Genomic DNA, 21,264 nt, shown 5'->3' with positions numbered 1-21,264 from the left:
TACTTTAATGCCTTTGAAACTACAAAATGATGAAACAGAAAATGCTGTATATTTGTTGACAGCAGTAAAAATAGCCCTACATGCATTGAGTGGCAACCTAAAAACATTACATTACATTGAAGAAAGTTATCAGACTCTCAGAAAACAATCAAATCTCAGTCTCAGTACTTTAAAGATAAGGTGATTTGCTGAAACATAGTGTCCTATTTTGAAGGTAATAGGTCTTCCAGGAACCAATCACCAGCAAAACACCTTACAAATTGAATTCCCATGAGACAATTTTAAATGTGGAACCTTTGTTTTTTTGCTATTTATCTAACACAAATCTCTTTCCTAGAATCAGTTTGCTCAAATGCATGTTGACTAACCACAGTGCCTGTGACTGAATGTCATTTTGACAGATGAAACTAAATTAGAGCTGTGCGGTAAGTCAAATCAGCTCTTTGTTGTCTAAATTAAGCTTTCAAAGAAAAGAACACCATGGAGGATGCTCAGTTATGTTATAGGGTTTCTTTGCTGCATCTGGCACAAGATTAAAGCTTTGTCTCAGTCACCAACCATGGCCCCCTTTAACAGGATAATAAACTACCAGCCAAGAAGAGCAGAGGTCTCATACAGAGACACGGAAAGTGCTTCACTGTAACAATTGTCTGAAAAGATATGTTATATGATACATTCATACCAACAGCAACCAAACTTAACAATAGGTCATAACAGTGTGCATGGGTTGTGGGTATTCTTGTGGGTATATTGTTTATTGTGTGTATATTGTTTATTGTGTGTACATTGTTTATTATTTGTATTTTGTTTATTGTGTATACTGGTTCTTGTGTGTATATTATATATTGTGGGTATTTATCTTGTATTTCTGCTTCTGTACCTTTGTTACTGTGGCAACGGAATTACTCATCTATCTAAATAAACATCCCACCCTATCCTAAAAGGTTGTGCTACAAAATATTATTTATATTATTTAATATTTATATTATATTATTATATGATATATTTATATTTAATATTATTTTTCATTTAAAATGGAATATTCCATACAAAAGCAAAGTGTCACTTCTATTGAATATTTACATATTTAATATTTATATACTTTTGTCAGTTTCAATTTATTTCTTTTAGCCACGTCTGTATTGAGCCTTAGGCAAAACAAAACAAAATGTTTTAGATTACATGCTGCTGTCTAATGTCGCCTGCACTCCAGATGTTTTCTATGTTGGAAGACGAGAAGCGCATTGTGCTTCCAATGCTGCGGAACAAACCAAAGTGTTTCCCAAACATGCAACTGTGGCTGTGCTGTCAACACACACACACACACACACAGAGAGAGAGAGAGAGACGCTGTGAGCCAACCGCGTTCATTTTGCCATATTCATGAATATATTATTTAGCATGTGAACTGCAGATACATTACGTAAGGTAAGAGTGCTGAGGAGGAGAGAGGAAACAGAAGTGCCAGGGTAGCGGAAGTGGTACTGCCCTCAACGATACGCGCAGACGGAGGACGCAGGCTGCATCATCCAGAGAAAAAAAGCAGGATTAAAAGTCGCTAATAGTGAGTGCAATCATGTCTCACGTATGGAGAACGCGACTGAATACTCGTTTTCACGCGTGTCCTGGTGTTACACGGCGCAATCCTTGTTGGGAGAAGCTGTGGTATTAGCGTATGACGGGATCGCTGGGGCTAGTGAAAGCCTCTTTAGCTTGTTAGCGAGCTAAGCGGCGCTCGGCCTCCATGACACTTTGTTCTAACGGGCTCAGCGGCCTAGTTCGGCCCCGATGCTGGGGGGCCAAATCAATTTAATTACAAAACGTGAACGCGTTACAGACTTTGATTTTTTTCAACCATGTGTATATTTGTAAGAAAATGTCAACCACTGATGTGCGGCACCGCAAGCGCCGATGTTCTAAATGAAAGTCGCTCGTTGCTTTTATTGGCCTAGTAAATCTGACGTTACCATTATACAGCGGGGCATAACACGGGACGGGGAGCTGCGGAATTGTGGAGCGATTTTTCTTGACGTTATCGCGATTAAATCACGAAGAAATCCCGTGTGGTATAACTATTTACGTTACCGATATAAATATTGATGACGAATCAAAAATCTGAGCAGCTAATGTCAGCGAGGTTAGCCTGTATCGTCGGCTAGCATCAAAGACGGCCTGCCAACCGGACCCACGGAAGCTTCGTCGCTTATATAGCAATATCAAAGGAACGTTTTGAAGCGCCGTGCGTCAAAATATACATTATTATAGCAGTTAGTGGTTAACTAAGTTGACCTAGACCTCTTTCAGGCGCAAGTATGTAGTATTACACGAGAGAGCGTCCATTTACAGTATTAGCGGATTATGCTAACGTTAGCTAGTTGATGTATGGGTTGACCCACTTGCTAAGAGGCCCAATTCGCATTGCCTATTATCAGCTTCCGTTAAGGTCCAGTTATTATCCTGACCAAGTCTCTGCACAAAACTGCTCCACCAAAGGAAAATATATCTTTTCACAATTCAAAGCATCCCAACAAGACCTGATGGCCCTGGTGTACAGTCAGGTGTAATGGTTGCCCTTGTTTCTATCACCTCATCCTAATACTGTGTTCTTGTTGTTTTTGTCTTTTCCAGTCCAGAAAATGGACAAGAACGAACTGGTACAGAAGGCCAAGCTTGCTGAGCAGGCTGAACGCTACGATGACATGGCGACCGCTATGAAAGAGGTGACAGAGCAAGGTGGAGAACTCTCCAATGAAGAGCGGAACCTTCTCTCTGTCGCCTACAAGAATGTGGTCGGAGCACGCCGCTCATCCTGGCGTGTCATCTCCAGCATCGAGCAGAAAACTGAGGGCAATGACAAAAAACAGCAGATGGCAAAAGAATACAGGGAGAAGATCGAAAAGGAGCTGCAGGACATTTGCCAGGATGTGCTGGTAACGTATTCCGTTGACACGTTTAGACTTTGTTGACTGTTCTCTTCTGGTGACATCATGGCATCTTCATCACATCGCTGAACATCTCAATCACTTGCGTATCGTTTTCAGGAGCTTCTGGAGACGCATCTCATTAGTAATGCAACCGCTCCTGATAGCAAGGTGTTCTATCTGAAAATGAAGGGTGATTACTTCAGATACCTGTCCGAGGTCGCATCTGGGGATAACAAGATGGGTGAGTAGGAAAGATGATTTCCATTCTAATGTTCTATTTTGAAGGGCTCAGTTAAAAGACTTGAATAAACAGCTAAGATGATGTGTAATAGACAGCGTATGATGTCATTGCATCGCAAATAACATACTTGTATACATTTGTGTTGATGTTGCTACAGGTACAGTGGATAATTCCCAGAAGGCGTACCAGGATGCTTTTGATATCAGCACCAACAAGATGCAGCCAACACATCCCATCAGGCTCGGCCTGGCCCTCAACTTCTCAGTCTTCTACTATGAAATCCTCAACAACCCAGACAGGGCCTGCAGCCTGGCCAAGGGGGTGTGTTAGTTTGAGTTATACTGATTTGTTTTTTTTTACATAGTATCAGCACACGATCCAAATTGTTTTGTAGTTTCACAATACGAATTTGTAAAGGGGGTGAAATGATAGTTACTCCAGACCGCAGTCGAACAACTGAAAAGAACACAACTAGTATGAAAAACATACTTTATATCACTAAATGTCAACTTTAAAAGCAGTTGTCTTAATAATGCTGAATAAGGCTAAATGCACATAGTACATCAAGAACAATGTGTTGGGTGACAACAGTGCAATGCAGCAATTTTGATACAATGCAGCAATGTGATGCAATAATGGGATTGGGATGGGTCAAATACAGAGGGCACTGATATCAGAACATGGATACATTTATTATAAAAGGCTCTTGATTTTGGATCTAACCTGTTGTCGGCACATTGAACCCCAAAGTTGACCTTGTTACGACAATCTGTTGGCCTTGGCAACACACATTATTATGGAGCACAATTTTGCTCTGTACCGGTATCTGATTCATTCATCGAAACGTGCTCATCTAGAAATGATTGCTGTTGATTATGTCATCATTTGGCCAGGCTTTACAGCCGGAGGGCACAGGTTGATCTTCTTTCTTCTTATTCCAGGCATTTGATGAAGCAATTGCCGAGCTCGACTCTTTGAATGAGGATTCGTACAAAGACAGCACCCTGATCATGCAACTACTAAGGGACAACCTGACTGTGAGTAATGGGCCACACACACCACTTTTCTCCGGTTGACACATTACATAGGAAATTACAGATGTGAGAAGGCTTATTACAATCTTTTTCTTTCTTTCCTTCCTTCCAGCTGTGGACATCAGAAAACCAGGGAGATGAGGGAGAGACTGGTGAAGGGGAAAACTAATGGAATTGCACTGTTAATCCACCTACACTCTTATCTTAAACACAGACAGCTTATATACATCCCCTCCACTCCATCAGCCCCACCTCCTTCTGTATGACAAGCAGCCTGAATTGCACCTGACCAACCAGTTTGCTCCTCTCAGTTCACTGCGAGGTGACAGGGTAATTTTCAGTTCATAGCGGATTCAGTCACTTTGTGGAAACGTTGTTCTGGCTAGTGAGTCCATGTTGCTATTGTGTTAGTGTGTATGCTTGTGGATGGCGCGAGAGAGGGAGCGTGAACGGATATGAAAAACTGTGTGTGTGAGTGAGTGTGTGTGTGTGAGAGAGTGTGTGAGCGTGCATGTGTGTGGTAGGTCGGGGGCTTGTGAATTTGAATTATCCTTTTAATTCCTTTGGCCCAGCTAGATTGTCCTGCATTTTTAATCCTGTTTTGTTACATTTTTTTTTGTGTTTTGTCATAATATTTACAGGTTATATTGTATGGTAATTAAAATGGCAGTTTATTTTTCACCAGACACTGTGATGGTAAGTGTTCCATTTCGTTTCAGCAGCCCCAAAAATAGTTTTGCTTTGAAAGATCCAGACACAGTACAATCCCGTATTCATTTAACTGCAATTCTGCTGTGGGCTCATACAGAAAGGAGGCAGGCTGTATTGTGACACTGACATCTTGGTGTAATGCTCCTTGGTCTTGTTCACAAATTCACAGTAAAGTTTAAACGGGACCCCTGAAATTGTCATGTTAGAGTTCCTGAAGCATAAGGCATTCCATGTTATTAGGCTTTTGGAAAGACAGTGCTTTTTTGAATTGAAGTTTGATTTGTCTTTGTAGTTTTACTCACTGTTCAGGTGCTGCTTAAACTCAGTACAATGAAAATTGTATGTGCTTAAATGTGGTTCCATGTATTTTGCCAGATTGACTATCATCTGTATGTAAAACCTGAAGTAATCTTTTATTGATGTTAATTGAAAATGTCTTACCACACTGTATCAAACCTGCTTGCAAAATATTCCTCTTTAAAGCGGTTGTTTTCTCCAAAGTATTCGTGCCTGGCTTTCTCTTGCAACATCTTGTATTTTTATTTAGGCGGCAGAAGCTGTATTCTTTGTGTTTGAGGCATTTCAGAAAGAAGAAGTTAGTCCAGACAAATTTAATTTGGTAAATCCTGACTTCAGTCTCTAATAAGGTGCAATGCTGCTGTTTAAAGATGGTTTATATGAGTAACGGCCTCGGATTAGATTTATATTGATGAGGCAAACTGGGAAGTCAATCCCATCACCTTGGAAAGAAGCTCAGTGTCACAATACCATGTATCACCACTACATTCCACATATTGTAGTTGAAGACACCATTCCACATTATAGCTGACAGTCTGTTTACTCTTACGATGCTCAAATGAAATGACATAATCTGTTGAAAAAAATGTCAGTTTATCATTATGCTTGATGAAAATGCAGTTAGTGAATGTGGAACGAAGCCTGTCTGTATATCAGGTATCTCAACTTGCTTTGTTTTTACTGACAAGTCTTCTGGCTAAAATTTGCTTCTGTAACAGTCTGTTATTACCCAGTGCACACACGTGGTTGTGAAAATTTAGAATAGCTCTAGCAATGATGAAATGGAGATAAACAATGGTTGGTGTTACTCTAGCTTTGTGTTTATGTATCTTAAAACCATTCTAGTTTCATTATACATGTAAGAAATAGGAAAGTGTCAAAGACCATTCAGTGAAATAAAGTTTCGTTTAAGATAACAGGCAAAATATGTCTTCATCTTTATTAAAAATGAATATGTTCTAAATAAGATTCAGTCATCGAGGTCACGGGGACGAAAGGAGCGAAATCAAACTGGGAAGCGCTGCCACTGGGGTTATGTCGCGCCTTCATCACCAGGGGGCGCCAACAAACTCGCATCAGACTGAACTACTTTCTTTCGCGGAGGGCGAAATCAATCACTTAGTGGACCGCTACCATTTCAGCTAATTTAGAAATGGAGCGGAGGTGACAGGCAGGTGTCCTGCGGCGATAATTAAAAGAAATCCCTGCGCGCATTTTGAGCGACTCCAGCAACTGAAAATTAAAACTTGCCTTCATCAGATATTTGTCATTTAAAAGCTGTAAGTAATGTCAATTTCAATGGGCTTGGGGTGGATTCTTTAGTTGACATCGATACTGACACTTTTGTGGTGTTTTTGTTGCCGGGTGTTGTTAATCTCGGCAAATTAGCTGGAGGTGTATTGTTTGTGATGTTAAACGAGATTAAGCGACTGTTGATGTTTTGGGTTAACGTGAGACCTGTGGAAACTCTTGGTTAATGCGAATTTATGCGACGTTCAACTACATTTTGCGCCACCAAAGCATTTAACTCTTTTAATTAGCAGATGCTGTCTGACAAATGGAGATACGTTTATGGTGTAAAGCAAGCACGCAGTGAACATTTGCGAGTTCATCTCTCACATTACAATCTTAACCATATGGACAAAGTTACACAGTTAAGATTTTCTTGAGCGTTTGCAAACAAATGCCTGCACGTGCAATTTGCAAAATGTGAACGCCCATCTGTTTCCGGCCATTTAAAGTCATAAAGATTTGCAATCTATGTCGGTGATGAAAATCGTGAAAACAAAGCGTGTGTGCCGCCAACACTGTTCTGTCTGAATAATCTGAACTGATTTTTCTTCTTTTCTGGTGTAGTTGTTGCTCAAGATGAACAGTACAGGACCCTCGTACCCTCTTAGCTCTCTGTATGTTGGGGACCTCCATGTTGATGTCACAGAGGCCATGCTTTACCAGAAGTTCTCTCCTGCTGGGCCCATCATGTCAATCCGCGTGTGCCGTGACATCATCACTCGCAGATCTCTGGGATATGCCTACATTAACTTCCAACAACCAGCCGATGGTAAAGTAGTCTGGTCAGAAAGCACCAAAGCACATGTTCAGTGTTACACCTATGTCATCCTGTGGTTTCCCCCTGAGGAAATGATCAACCTTTTCAGATTGTCATTTAAAACGTCCCCTTGCTTTAAAACTTAATTGACATATTTTAAAATCACTCTATTGGCTGGTACATGTGAAATATGAATATGTTGAAATAATACTGCTATAATGACTAATATTATCTATTATTGAGAATGTTTATGTTTTGAAGCAAAGATAGTGACCTCTAGTGGCAATTAGGTCATTTCCACTGACAGATCTGGCTTCAGTGTGTAAACCGTAGCTGTGTATTAATAAACCACAGCTGCTGATCACACTCAGATTGGGTTATTGGGTTCAGGAGACCATATGATCATGAGTCAGGATCTTGTATTGAGTCAGGATCTTGTATTACTCTAAACTGTAGTGCTGCTTTTGGCAGTTGAAGTGAGGCACGTGTGTGTGTGGATGTACAAATATACTTGGTGGATGGTAATGCTGTGAGAAAGGATGTGGTGAGTAATAACACGGAAGGAGAAACATGTGTTCACTCAGTAGACATGTGAAAATGTGATCATGAAACCATCTGCAGAAATCCCAGCAACACATCCAAATCTCCCAAGTACAACCACCCAGGGAGCGATGATGTCACCTTACTGACTTGAATGTGGATGTTAAGATTTTTCGATGCGCCTCTTAATGGACTTGTCTGTGTGTTGTAGCCGAGTGTGCCCTCGATACCATGAACTATGATGTCATCAAGGGTAACCCCATCCGTATAATGTGGTCTCAGCGCGATCCGGGACTGAGGAAGTCTGGCGTGGGCAACATCTTCATCAAAAACATGGATGAGTCCATTGACAACAAAGCACTCTATGATACCTTCTCGGCCTTTGGGAATATTTTGTCCTGCAAGGTAAGCTGGTGAGGCTCCTGTGAGAGGGATCATGGCGTATTTGCATGACTGTTTTGCTTGCTACTTGCCAGGTTTTGTCACCTCCTACATGTCTTAACTGCCTGTATTTGAGTCTTTGTTTTTGGCATCGATGAGAACAGGACAGCTCGATCTAAAGAGATTATGACGTAATCGGGTTCATACTCACTGAAACTGCCCAGGGTCCAATCCAATATGTGTGTGTAGGTCGTTTGTGATGAGAAAGGATCCAAAGGCTACGGCTTTGTTCATTTTGAGACTCAAGAGGCTGCAAACCGTGCCATTGAAACCATGAATGGGATGCTGCTGAACGACAGGAAAGTGTAAGTTAACCACATGCTTTGACCAATCAGTGTCAAAGTGTTAAACAATGCATGCATGTGTTTCACGTCATTTAGGCGTACATGTTTAGGCGTTTACAGACGAGCTCGAAAGGATTCCAATATATCCCCCCAGAAAACTACAATATGTTCTGTTTTACAAAGCCTATCGTCCATTATATCTCATTGTCACTTCCCCATTTCGTCTCGTCGTCAAGCTTCGTTGGCCACTTCAAGTCCCGCAAAGAGAGAGAGTCGGAGTTTGGCTCCAAATCCATGAAGTTCACCAACGTGTACGTCAAAAACTTTGGCGAAGACTACACGGATGAAAAACTGAAGGAAGTCTTTGCTGCATTTGGTAGTAAAACATTATTTTCCAGTTCTTTGGCTTATTTCTGTTGCTCTAAGCGTCAAGTTTGATGTGAGACCTGCTTTTGCTGCATAAAGCGAGTCCTAACCTGCATGGACATGGGTTTGAATAGAAAAATAGAATAGATTACCCTGTAAATGTAATTATAGGTCTCATCTGTCAGTTGTACACACACACCGCACCAGCTAGTTTGATTTGTGTGCAAACTTTCAGGAAGGACTCTGAGCGTGCGGGTGATGAGAGATGAACGAGGCCATTCCCGTGGATTTGGCTTTGTAAACTATGCTAACCACGAGGACGCTCAAAAGGTAAGGCTGTGCCAAAGCTTCATCACTCAAGTTGGATTCGACGCGGCTCCAGATGATCACGTCTGTTTCTATCATTACATATTTAATCAACTACCGTTACAGGTGTGTTATGGCTTGTGGTGACTTCCTCCTGTGACATGTTACCGCTGAAATGACGGCTGTATTTCGCAGGCAGTGGACGAAATGAACGGGAAGGAGCTGAATGGGAAAGTACTCTATGCAGGACGGGCTCAGAAGAGGCTGGAACGCCAGGGAGAGCTGAAGCGCAAGTTTGACCAGATTAAACAGGATCGCATCCAACGCTATCAGGTGCATTTAGAAGAACTGCTGTGATTTTGATGACCATACGGTTTGTTTATGCAGCTGTATTCCACTGTAGGAATCAGTCAGTTGTATGATCTTCTACCAGATTAGTTTCAACAGCAGCAGAAGAGACCAAAGTAATGTAGTTAATTGAGTGTTGAGTCTGTGTTCATTTATTTTGATTTTAAAATGTATTTATTAACCTGCTTCACATGCAAAATGGCGGATAAGCGTTTCTTTTTGGTTTCTAGGGGGTGAATTTATATGTGAAGAACTTGGACGACAGCATAGATGATGAGAGACTCCGGAAGGAGTTTGCCCCATATGGTACCATCACTAGTGCCAAGGTAAAGTACTGAACTGAGTTGGGCTGCTTTCATTAAAATTGGCTTTGGTAATTATAACCATTATAGTTGTATATGGCTCAGTTGGGCCCTTACCCTAACCTCAATAAAACAACACAATTAAACCTTTTCTTCCCTAATTCATCCTCTCAAAGTGACGGTGCTTGGACTGCTCACACTAGTTTTTGCAACACGCTTCATTTCATTTAGGTTATGACAGATGGCATCCAAAGCAAAGGCTTTGGCTTTGTGTGCTTCTCGTCACCCGAGGAAGCGACCAAAGCGGTGACAGAGATGAACGGGAGAATCATTGCCACCAAGCCTCTGTATGTGGCTCTGGCTCAGCGGAGGGAGGAGCGCAAAGCCATTCTCACCAACAAGTACATGCAGCGACTTGCTACTATGAGGACCATGACCAGCCCCATCATCGACTCGTACCAGCAGGCTGGATACTACATGACTGTACCACAGGTAGGCAGGGAGTTCAAATGGTGCCACAAGAATAGGGACTGGCTGTTATTTGAATTACTTTTGTTCTGTAATGTTTGAACTAGAAGAAGTCTACGTACTATCACTCAGACTATCATGCCCTGTTGCCCTACACTTTTCTCCCAGCCACCTACTCGACCCTTCTATAACCACAGTGCAGTCAGCAACATGAGACCAGTGCCCCGTTGGCCTGCACAGCCACCTAGACCACAAGGTAAATGGAACGTTGTCCCGTTTTGTGTAATCTCTACGTCCGTCTGTGTTGTCAACGTACAGTATAGTCTCCCATTTTTTTAGGCCCCTACCCACCACAGTTTGGTGGTCCTAATATCCCCCGGCGTGCATCCATTGCCACAGTGAGACAGGCCTCTACCCAAGCGCCACGCATTGTAAGTTCTGCACAAAAGACAAGTAAGTACGATACTCAGGTGTGCATGATGCCGAGAGAAAGTGACGTACTACCCCAACATTCCAAATTGTGTCATTTACATGAGTCCTATCACATCCGCCTTTCATTCAGCCAACATTGGGACCCAGACCGCCGGGGGTCGTACTGACGCGTCTGCTGGGGTCCGAGGCAGCCAGTACAAGTACTCATCAGCAGTGAGGAACCACCAGCAGGTCATTTCTGTACCTGCACCTATTACAAGGCTACAGGTGAGTGGAGAAACTCTGCATTGCATTTACAATTTTTGAGTTTATCATTGTATTTAAAGATGTCTCTATTGTTCGTTGTTGTATAGGTTCTATTGTTTTAATTGTTGGGTGGTAGAGCTGCATATGAAACATTGATATGGGCTGTAAAAGCTTTGTCCAGAATTTTAGCCTACATGATTTAATTGACTCATTCCATTCTACATTTTCAGTGGAATTGCTGGAAACTGGAAAAAGTAGCCATTGGAATGTTGTGTCTTTTCATGTTTTTGTTTAGGTTCTGCCTCCATCTGTAATGGAGCAGCCAGTGCTCATTCAAGGCCACGAGCCCCTCACTGCCTCCATGCTGGCTGCAGCTCCACTCATGGATCAGAAACAGCTTCTGGGTGCAGCAACACTGGATTGTTTTTCATCTTTTATAGAGCGATGACGAGTATTGGAGGTGATTAATATAGTCTCTATGCTGTCATACCAGGCGAGCGATTGTATCCACTGATCCATGGCCTTCATCCAAACCTGGCTGGAAAAATCACTGGAATGCTGCTGGAGATTGACAACTCGGAGCTGTTACATATGCTGGAGTCACCCGAGTCCCTGCATTCTAAGGTATAATTAACAACCAGGTCATTAAGTAATCTTACTATAGCTCTCTCGTCGTAGTCATAAGTCATAATAGAACATCAAGCTTTGCTCAATTACATGCAATCCCCCGGTTACATTTTTTGGTCTGTCTTTAAGTCCAATTTGTATACAAGTTGGAACGGTTGTGTACGGTTCACATCTAATCAATTAATCAAACGCATCGCATACATCAGTATTTGCATGCTTCAGGTTTATCTTGGGCTGACGAACTGTTGAAAACGCAGTGTTCTGGGCATAATTCACACCGGTAGTCCACCTGTTCTTTAGTCCAATGTAGTGGTACGTTGTATGTTACTCAATTATTTTTAATAGGCTTTATGGAGGTCAGTAAGTAAGGGGGTGTGTGTAAGTTGGCTATTGGTAACTCGGGGACTGCCTGTATATGGAGGACATGTCATGGCTGTCATATTGTGAATTTATTTTCGGCAAACTTGGTCCAACTAGAGCAAAGCGCCCTTGGAGCCCTTCAATGATGTCACATTTGTGTGACATCATTCATGATTCTCATTCATGTGTGTTGTCATTAATACCTAACAACATTCATGACATCATGTTATCCAATCACGATTACTGTCTCCCACTATTATAATTTGCATAATTTCTTTAATGTTTTCTTTTAAAACATACATTAAAAGTGAAAAAGATGTAAATTACATAAAAGGCAGCGTTTGCACAAGCTGGAGCCTTACATAATGCTTCTGCCATGTTTGGAGGAAATTGTAGGAATTACAATCCAGATGAGAGGCTGGTGGAATGGAATTATCAAATTTCCATTTCCCCTCTACTTTTGTCAGGTGGATGAAGCAATTGCTGTCCTGCAAGCTCACCAAGGAAAAGAATGCTCTCCTAAAAAGTGAAGAATCCAGGATACAACAAGGTTCAGGTCAGCAACAACTTCTATTTCCATAGATAATTTACAGGATTTGTGGAGATTTGAGTTGAATTTGGAGGTTAAGACAAATTGTATACATGATATTGGAGATCACCTTCTGCATTGGGTCAGTACAAGTTTTAAACAGACATTACAATGTTCTGTTGCCAGCAGAAGCTTGTAATGGGACAGAATTTGAGAAAGACTGGAGATTCCTGCTTGGCAGGAAAGTGCTGAAGTGGATGTTTCATGTTATACCAAAAGATTCATTATTTAATCTTTTCCCAGATGTCCATGACTTGTCAACTGGTGAAGGAGAAAAATCTGTAAAATTTAGAAAACAAACGGTTCTTTGGATTGTAAACCGACATTCCAAAAATTAAAGCAATTCTGTTATTGTAGCACCTTCTGTTAAAAGATAAAGTGTAGTATATGCATTAAACCTGCCTGGTGTCATTTGTTATACATATGCAACATCTATTTAGAATGAATGTTTTACAGAATGTCTCCCTTTTATTGCCAAATGTTATTTCTACTTTGTGAAAACTAAGAGGTCCAAGGGTTCAGCTGGTAAACATGTCGGATTAGCCTGTTTAGATTCCCAATAAATTTTTAGACACTTTTAGATTGATGCATAAGATAAAGTATGCGGTTGACACATTTAGTTGTATTAAGGATCGGTGCTATGACTGTCTTAAGCTGCAGTTAGGGCAAAACTTTAATTTGAGGAGGTAAACATGAAACAGCATTTCAGTAGACAGGACAGTTGGCGCTGCAAGCCCTGACACTTTATTCACTGTTTGAAAATGATCATTTATAAAGAGGCACGTCCACAAGAGAGCTGTGAAAACAAATTATAAAAACTCAAAGGGACAGAATGCTAAATTGAGTTCAAATTATTTTTCCAAAGTTTATTGGGAACCTTCATACAAAAGTCAAATTATGGTGGTAACAAGTTTTACAAAGTACTAATTCCTCATTGTTGACACATTTGGCTTAAGGCATATGAACCAAACCATTTGTGACTGTCAATTTATTTTATCCCTACACATTTTAAGCAATTAAGACAGTAATATTTAAAAAACATACAGAACCATAGATAACTGCAGATTAGTTTTCAGCTGTAGTTTACAACACAAAACCACAAATTCGAAATGCAACTCAAATGTCTATCTTCCAATGGTGAACAAGTGAACAGAACTTAATAGAGCAAACTAATGTCAATGACTGTTTACTTGACATTTCCAAGTATGCAAACAAATGTATATACACTGATTTATTCATACGCACGCCTCAAGCTCGACGTGTCGGCATTAATAGCTGCTTCGCCGTTACTGAATCAGGAAAAAGGTTATGGTAGGTCGGTAAGGGGACGTAGGCGGCGGTTATCATTTTGCCTGGAAGAGAAAAGGAAGAGAATTAAGATCTGGAAAACAATGTCCAAAGGTTATTTTTTAAAAAGGTGTAAAACTAAAAAATGGCACCAACCTGCAAACCAGCGTCCGTGTAGCGCATTCACAGTTGCCATTGCCGCTGGTATTGAGGGGCATTTCACATACACGTTACCCTGCGTGCACACAGAAGGGAGGTTATTTGCATCCTGACGTTCCTGATCCTGATGTTATTGTAACAAATCTGACTACATAAGGTTGCACGCTTCCACTCACTTGAGTAGAGTTCTTGTCAACATAAATGTGAACGACTCCTCCATGTTTGTTGCACTCTTCAATCACATCATCTTGGATCTCTGTGGCCCAGCTCGGGTCGTTCTCCCTGAAAAAACAACCTCAATGTTACACCTCAGCAAATAAAGACAATTTCAAAGTTTGGTGCATCTAACTAACAATATAACAATCCCGTCCTTACGCCTGAGGGTTGAACAGGTTAGACAGCTGCAGGCAGTGTGTGGCCAGTGGCTGTGATGGGAGGTTCAGAGCTTGGGTTGGAGCTGGGGTTTGAACAGCTACAAAAACAAAATCCAAAAACATCAATGGCTGTTCGACGGCACTCAAACAAGACACCACCATGTGTGTGTGTGTGTGTATAACCTCACCTGCTCCAGGTATGTTACCAAACGCCATGGAGCCGGTCATCTGCAGAGCTTGCTGAGCTGCAGGAGGGATCTTCAGACCTGTTCCTGAGGACAGAGGTTCAGCAAGGGTTTGATTAAGGATATCACAACTCAAGTTTTAAAACTTATTTTTAAACTTAGTTTCTTCTTTACAGTGTAGAAGTCAGAAAATAGGGTAAACAAACAAATGCTAGACGTTTCAAATGATTGACGAGTTTCCTCCCAGACCAGATATGATATTCATCGCCGGCACCAGAATAACTCGGTGCCGTCTGGAATAATGTTACCCCGTGACATAAAGACTTTATTTGGACTGTAACTAACCTTCTGCAAGTCGAGCCATGAGCTGCAGGCGCCCCGTTGTGCCGAGGTCAATGCCCGTCCGCTCCAGCTCGTCGTTGTCTAGGAAAGAGCTGGCGGTGGAGGAGTCTGAGCGCTCCGTCACGTGCCCCACCTTCATGGGCCGGCCAGCGAGCTCAAAGCCATTCAGCTGCTCTAAAGCCTTTTTTGCACACTCTGCATCTGCAAACTGAATTTAAAAAAAACCCCAGAACAGGTTAATGCCAACACAAATTAGAAAAGCACAGTGGAAAAGCGTGTAGAAACAATGAAAATATGCTGAAATTACCGATATGAATCCGTATCCTTTGGATCGTCCTGTTTCACTGTCCATCATGAGCTGTATGCCCTCGATCTTTGCAAGACAAATCAAATAGATGATTACCAAGTGAATGTATTTGCAGAGTGGAGTCAACAGGTTTGGTTGTCAAACCTCTCACCTTTCCAAACGGCTCAAAGATCCCTCGCAGCATTTCTTCAGTAATATTGAAATGCAATGAGCCCACGTAGAGCCGCATCGGTCCTGAACTTCCCTTCTGCAGATTGTTGGCAGCGGCTGCAGCCCTGTTTTTCTCTGCCTGCAATCGCCACAACAACATGTTTAGTTCATACACTGAACATTTGTTAGAATCATCATTTAAATGCCTGATAGCCTGCTTATGTCAGCCACCCACCTGAGAGGCCTGGACGATGATGGGCACTCCTAAGAGTCGCTGGCCGGTTAAACCAATAGCCAGCGGCACAGACGATGCCTCCACAAATTCTATGTAAGCGATGCCCTTTGACCTCCTGGAGTTTCTGTCAGAGATCATTCTCACGTCTCTTACCTAAGAGAAGCAGGGATGAGGGATTGTTTGAGAGGAGAACAAGGATTGACGTAATAAAAAAGACAATACGGGGCTAATCCACTAACTTTTCCCACAGCGGAGAAAAAGTCTTCCAGGTCTCGAGCTCTGATTCGTGCAGCGAGCTGCATGCAGAAAACTGTGCGGGCGTCTCTTTCCTCTGGCGTTAGGTTGTCAATTGGTTGCCTTAAAAAATAGAAAACAAGTTAGAACGTGATGGGTCAAAAACACTTTGACAAGTAAAAATTCACTTCAATATATGAGTGCCTCTCATACAAAATAGTTGATGTAAATGTTCTCTCACCTGATTGGACTCTTTTCTTTTTTGAAGGGGCTCCGACTTTTGGACTTTTTCTTGCTGCAAAAAAAAGTTCAAATACCTCAAACAAAGCCAGGCAGTATACATATAAGAGTTATTGATGTTATTTGTAAAATGTTAATGATCTCATCTGATAATATTACACCATAACGTCACTGTCCCTACAGAAATGAAACAGATTGTTGAACTTTAACTGTCCAGGCAGTGTAGTAATTTGAGATCAATAATTCATCCTGTTTGAAACTGAAGACAGCCACGTGAATATGGAGTAACTAGAGCTGATGTGACTGAAGTTAATGTGGTGACATACAAGGGGCTCTTGCGTGCTTTGTACCGCCCGGAGCGGTCCTTGCTGCGTGAGCGGCTGCGGTGGCGTTCTCTGCTCCGGCTTCGTTTTCTTTCTCGGCTTCTGCTTCTCTTCTTGCCCTTTTTTTTGTCTTTGCTTCTGCTTCTTCTCTTCCTGGAGCCCGGGCTCCGGCTCTTGCTCCGGCTCCTCCTTTTCCTGGAACGTGGCAGTGCATCAGTGTACGCCACAACTTAACACTCAACTTAACATGAATGAATAAGACAAACGGTCCAAACTCACTTTTTGCTCTGGTCTTCATGTCCGTTTGCATGAGAGGACTTGATCTCATCCTAAGCAAGGTTGATAGAAGAACATCATGAAGGCGTAGATGAAACATTTCAAGTCGTCATGGTAAAAGGGGATAGGGTGGGACAAGAGAAAATGCAAAATATATTCAATTAATAAAAATACTTTCAGCTTCCTAGTGTCAAGTGTGGACTGAGTCCTTCCAAACCCCCCATAGCTTCCAATCCCACTCCACATCACTTTTACAAGATTGCTCAGTACACAATGCAACAAAGCACAGTTAAGGGAGAGCGTCCAGACATATTAGCAGAGTTCAGGACGCTTTGATAAGAGTCCCGTCACCCTTCTTCCCCTCCTAATAGGTCGTACCAATGCCACTATCTGTGCCTAATGTGTCTCATGTGGCCACGCATGGGCCACAGCCACTAAAAGAGATCCTGTGTGGTTGGTGTCAGTCCAGTGATCTTCACCCATTTTCGTTCTTGGACTGTAAGAGCTCGATGCCACCTCTGTCACATCTTGCCCTGAAGCAAACAGGGATTCACACTGCTTAGTAATATTGATGCCCATGAAAAATAAAAGAATAAATCCATTCATTCATCCACATGTTACACTACGTCTTGCTTTGGTTTATATAGTTAAAAGGCTTGCCTAGTGAAAAGTAACTGGCCTGGTAACACAAAAGTGACACTAGCTGATCTATTTGACCGTCTTCCCTGTCATGTGTCACTCTATCTCTGCTGGTGTGTAGCATGCAAAATAAAGATGCTGATTCACAATCTGACAGTAATTACAGGCTGACTAAAGCAAAGAGGCAGTATTCATATTTTAGAGCAGAGACAATGTTTTGATGAAGACCCCGGCCCTTCTGTTTGAACTTCTCAACATATTGTGAAACTAGTTTACAAACGGGGAATTTTCTACCTCTTCTTAATTTGTGGAAATTTGAAAAAAAAAAAGCATCTTAAAAGGGGAAGTGTGTGAGATTTTAGTGTTTATGTCTTGAATGGGACTTCAGCAAGACTGTACGTTTACAAACACAGACAGAGAGAGAGAGAGGGAGTGTGTGTGAAAAATCTGAATACTGCCTTCTTTGCTAAACAAGCAAAAATGAATGTATCATCCATTGACATTCACCTTGTTGCACCCGAATGGGGATTGGGATGATCTAGGCTGAGTCTCTTTTAGCCCTAAGGTGAACCACAGTACATCAGTATATTTGCGCAATAACTACCTTCCTTTTTTTCACAGTTCACAGTGGAATCAAAGATGAATTCATGGGAGTAGAGGTGAGATATCATTAGGGAAGTCTATAAAGAGAGATAGATGTGGATTTATTCATAATTCCGTATTGCGTTGTAAATAACTCAATCACACACCAACAGAACACATTACACACTTTTTTTTGTAACAATAGCATACATCAGAGTTGTCATGGCTACACGATCTCTGCGCAACCCTCTGTGACCCCGGCACCCACCTTTCTGTAAGGAGCCTCCAGCATGGCCTCCACGTCAAAGTCGTCAGCCATGGTTCTGTGGAGAGAACAGAGAGGAAATCAGGTCCGCAGTCAAGGACGATGACTTTACTTTGCAGTCTGAACACCGAGACCGGTAAGAGGCGAGACTGGGACCTGACCCCCCCTCCCCCCGCCACATCGAGTCCCCTCCGGCTTGTTTATCATGCAAATGTACACACAATTTAAATCTACAGTGAGGAAAGTAGCGTATGCTACTTTCCTCACTGGGGAACCTAAAACATAGCGATTAGTGAAAGCATTTGCTCAAAATGGCTCTAAATGGTCAAAAGTGCTTATCAGTAAACTACTGGCTGTCGTAATCACATGGTGAGCCGCTTTGGTTGGACTTTTTGCACCGAAAATTTCACGGATAAAAGTCTAAAGTTGCCCATCTCGCTGATTCAGTGGAGTACAGAGAGCAACATGTGTTTATAAGGAACATTGCGTCAATACGCTCGCGCATTACGCTCGCGCTTAAGTTAGCTTATTTACCAAGTACGAGCTAATTCTACTACTGTGGCTGTTTTATGCTAATCCACATTCTATCATGTTTAACAGAATGGTTAAGGTCAGCGATATCAAACAAGCCCAAAATGTGCAGGAATAAAAAGTTAGGGACTCGAATTTGATCAAAACTCTTCTGTAAATATTTATATCTGATGTTTACGGTAGCAAAACGAGTTGTAGCTTCGTGGTTTGTTGCTAACCCGATGAGCTAACAGCGTTTCCGCGTTTCATGAGCTAGCTTTTTTATTTAGCAACCGCTGAAGTTACCGTATGGAAATGGTGAACTGCTGTCCGAAAAGTCCAACTATCCCGGGAAATGTGCTGCCGCCGGCACCCCTCTCGTCGTCCTCTGTCTCGGTGGATCCAGAAAAACGAAAGTTAAGTCGAATTTGAAAGATTTATATAACGCCTGTATGCTAGCGTTGTTGGTGGTAAGAGGTCGTGGCCGCCGCTCGCCTTTCTTCTTCCTCTTTGAGCTGCACGGCAGTTTCGTACCTCAGTTGCGCACCACTGCCATCTACTGGAGCGCAGCTACTATTGCAGTTCTCTTTTACCGAAAACTATTAACTATTTAACAAATTGTTGCCTAGATAGATAGATAGATAGATAGATAGATAGAGTTGGTATAGATATTTACAGCACACACCACAGCAAATTGTAGTCGTTTGGATTTATTTAATAACACAAACCTTGTTACAAAGACAAAAACATCGCAAGGATGTCCAACACAGCCATCACACTCATTTTCCTTCTGTGTAGGCTGAATAAATAAAACCATTATCAGCTGTGGTATTGTTTGACAGTGCACAGTAATGCACTGGTATTGTTGCATTATAATATTATCACCAATAACAACAATTACAAAAATCCATTGTTTATAATGAAAAAGGCATGCTTTTGTACAATTCCCTCTGCGCCTTCGTCATTTAATTGTACACACTAGGCATTTGTGCATGACGTAGTTGAATCGTCTGTTGCCACCATGTTGTTGAGCTTAAGCGGTGAATCGTAGTGTGGAGGCACATCAAAAAACAGCCCATCGTCAAAGCAGAAATCATCAGCTGGAGGTGCCAGGTACGGCAGCTTCAAGACAAAGCCTGTGAGAATTCCCCCCATCCCTGACACTGCGATGGTGGACAAGACTGCTGCCACCTGGAAGAGAGCCTGCTCCTGGGCAGTCCTTCCCAAGCCGGGCTTAATACCTGGGATCAACTTCTGGAGCTCAATCAGTTTAGGGTCTCCAGCCACTGGTGCTCTGTGGGTAAAGATCTCATACATACTGGGGCCATAAACCTCCTCACTGGCTAACAATATTGCAACTATTCCTGCCGTACAGGATATGAGTCCTGTCAGGCCATGCAAGTTATGTATTCCACACTCATCTTGGATCCTGAGGCGCCGAGCCAGGAAGGGACTTAGGTACTTGTAGCCCAGCATGCAAGCAGTGCAGCCCGCCATACCCAGTGCATACGCACACGCAGGTGAAATCATCATGTCCACGGATGCTCCCACTGTCACGCCCCCAGCCAGGGTCACATTCTGAACATCGGCCATGGTGAGCTTCCCGTTTTTGTTCAGCATTGCAGAGAGAGCGAAGGCTGTTAGCGTGGATGCACTGAGGCCAATGAAGGTGTGGAGGACGGCCCTGTGCTGGTCGTCTCCCTTCAGGGTGAGTGCAGAATTGAAGGATGGCCAAAACACCCACAGAAACAAGGTCCCCACCATGGACAACATATCTGACTGGTAGCTGGTGTTCTCCTTTGCGTGGCCCTCATTTAGCCGAGGCCTATAAAGCACAAATGTGACACCCAAGCCAAAGTAGCAAGCAAACAGGTGGATGAGAATCGAACCTCCCGCATCATTGATCTTCAGATACTTCAGCACGGCCCATTCTGTGACAGAAAACACGGGGACTTCCAGCAGAGCCATGACCAGCAGCTGCAATGGACTAGTTTTCCCCAACACTGCACCAAAAGATATCAACACCACAGCACAAGCAAACTCTGCATTTATGAGGTTGATCACTCCGAGGTGGATCTTCCCATCATGGCTAAATTGGAAGTAGCCCTGCACTAGAATGGCCCACTGAATGGCAAAAGTAGCCGTGAGGAAATTGAAGACCATCCCACCGAAGCCATAAAGGCGAAAAAATGCCAGGAGACATCCAAAACCAAGGAATATCATCACCTGTATATCCATAAAGTACGGGTAATCCCTATACATTGCATTTTCCATGGGATTGGTCATGTTGGTCTGCAGTTTGGCATCGGAGTTTCCATCATAGGTCACAAAGGCAGCGTAGATGGTAAGGATGATCAACTCTGTGACAAACACAAATACAGGCAACCTGACTCGCAGGCTGGGCGAGTATGTCTTCATCCTTAGAGCTCTGCGTGAAAAATGATTCTAGGCTTTCCTGCCTTTGTTATCTCTGGTCAGATAAAGACCGTCCCAGTTTGGGTCGAATGAGTCCACACACACACACTCACAGACACATAGCTGCTTGAACTTTGGTCGTTGTAATAAGACATGCGCAGTTTGAGATGGTGCC

At 42.5% G+C, this 21,264-nt stretch overlaps 4 protein-coding genes across 8 annotated transcripts; 2 read left to right on the top strand and 2 right to left on the bottom strand.

Moving 5' to 3' along the window:
* The first annotated feature begins 1,404 nt into the window (after positions 1–1,404).
* Positions 1,405–6,124, top strand: LOC143013044 (14-3-3 protein beta/alpha-1). The gene is made up of 6 exons (XM_076166478.1): positions 1,405–1,564; positions 2,629–2,930; positions 3,042–3,165; positions 3,323–3,486; positions 4,107–4,202; positions 4,312–6,124. The coding sequence occupies exons 2-6, from the start codon at positions 2,637–2,639 to the stop codon at positions 4,366–4,368; spliced, it is 735 nt and encodes a 244-aa protein (XP_076022593.1). The 5' UTR covers positions 1,405–1,564; positions 2,629–2,636; the 3' UTR covers positions 4,369–6,124.
* Positions 6,125–6,371: 247 nt separating this feature from the next.
* Positions 6,372–12,889, top strand: pabpc1l (poly(A) binding protein, cytoplasmic 1-like). Its single transcript, XM_076167242.1, has 16 exons — positions 6,372–6,487; positions 7,065–7,269; positions 8,009–8,202; positions 8,428–8,543; positions 8,759–8,898; positions 9,124–9,218; positions 9,390–9,527; positions 9,773–9,868; positions 10,076–10,336; positions 10,481–10,568; positions 10,652–10,765; positions 10,875–11,011; positions 11,286–11,394; positions 11,484–11,614; positions 12,445–12,533; positions 12,810–12,889. The coding sequence occupies exons 2-15, from the start codon at positions 7,077–7,079 to the stop codon at positions 12,505–12,507; spliced, it is 1,875 nt and encodes a 624-aa protein (XP_076023357.1). The 5' UTR covers positions 6,372–6,487; positions 7,065–7,076; the 3' UTR covers positions 12,508–12,533; positions 12,810–12,889.
* Positions 12,890–13,406: 517 nt separating this feature from the next.
* Positions 13,407–19,059, bottom strand: rbm39b (RNA binding motif protein 39b). Of its 2 annotated transcripts, XM_076167244.1 has the most exons (15): positions 18,981–19,059; positions 18,168–18,222; positions 16,682–16,731; positions 16,406–16,597; positions 16,081–16,134; positions 15,845–15,962; positions 15,606–15,758; positions 15,372–15,509; positions 15,221–15,286; positions 14,917–15,121; positions 14,575–14,658; positions 14,388–14,484; positions 14,189–14,294; positions 14,010–14,088; positions 13,407–13,918 (listed from the first exon to the last, which is right to left on the bottom strand). In XM_076167244.1, the coding sequence occupies exons 2-15, from the start codon at positions 18,216–18,218 to the stop codon at positions 13,815–13,817; spliced, it is 1,497 nt and encodes a 498-aa protein (XP_076023359.1). In that variant the 5' UTR covers positions 18,219–18,222; positions 18,981–19,059; the 3' UTR covers positions 13,407–13,814. The 2 variants fall into 2 exon arrangements, with proteins under 2 accessions (XP_076023359.1, XP_076023358.1); XM_076167243.1 differs by having other exon boundaries at positions 14,388–14,658.
* Positions 16,406–21,188, bottom strand: rh50 (Rh50-like protein). Of its 4 annotated transcripts, none has more exons than XM_076167246.1 (5): positions 18,981–21,188; positions 18,168–18,222; positions 17,922–17,997; positions 16,682–17,211; positions 16,406–16,597 (listed from the first exon to the last, which is right to left on the bottom strand). In XM_076167246.1, exon 1 carries the CDS (start codon positions 21,090–21,092, stop codon positions 19,653–19,655), a length of 1,440 nt encoding a protein of 479 aa, XP_076023361.1. In that variant the 5' UTR covers positions 21,093–21,188; the 3' UTR covers positions 16,406–16,597; positions 16,682–17,211; positions 17,922–17,997; positions 18,168–18,222; positions 18,981–19,652. The 4 variants fall into 4 exon arrangements, with proteins under 4 accessions (XP_076023361.1, XP_076023362.1, XP_076023363.1 ...); XM_076167247.1 differs by lacking the exon at positions 17,922–17,997 and adding an exon at positions 17,825–17,877; XM_076167249.1 differs by having other exon boundaries at positions 16,411–16,597; positions 16,682–16,731.
* Positions 21,189–21,264: the final 76 nt, after the last annotated feature.

The sequence above is a fragment of the Genypterus blacodes genome, unplaced genomic scaffold, assembly GCF_046128005.1.
Source record: "Genypterus blacodes isolate CSIRO-AG114 ecotype Tasmania unplaced genomic scaffold, CSIRO-AGI_Gbla_v1 ptg000156l_1, whole genome shotgun sequence".
NCBI lineage: Eukaryota > Metazoa > Chordata > Actinopteri > Ophidiiformes > Ophidiidae > Genypterus > Genypterus blacodes.
Note: the sequence above shows the minus strand (reverse complement) of the source record. Positions and strands in the feature narration are given on the sequence as shown.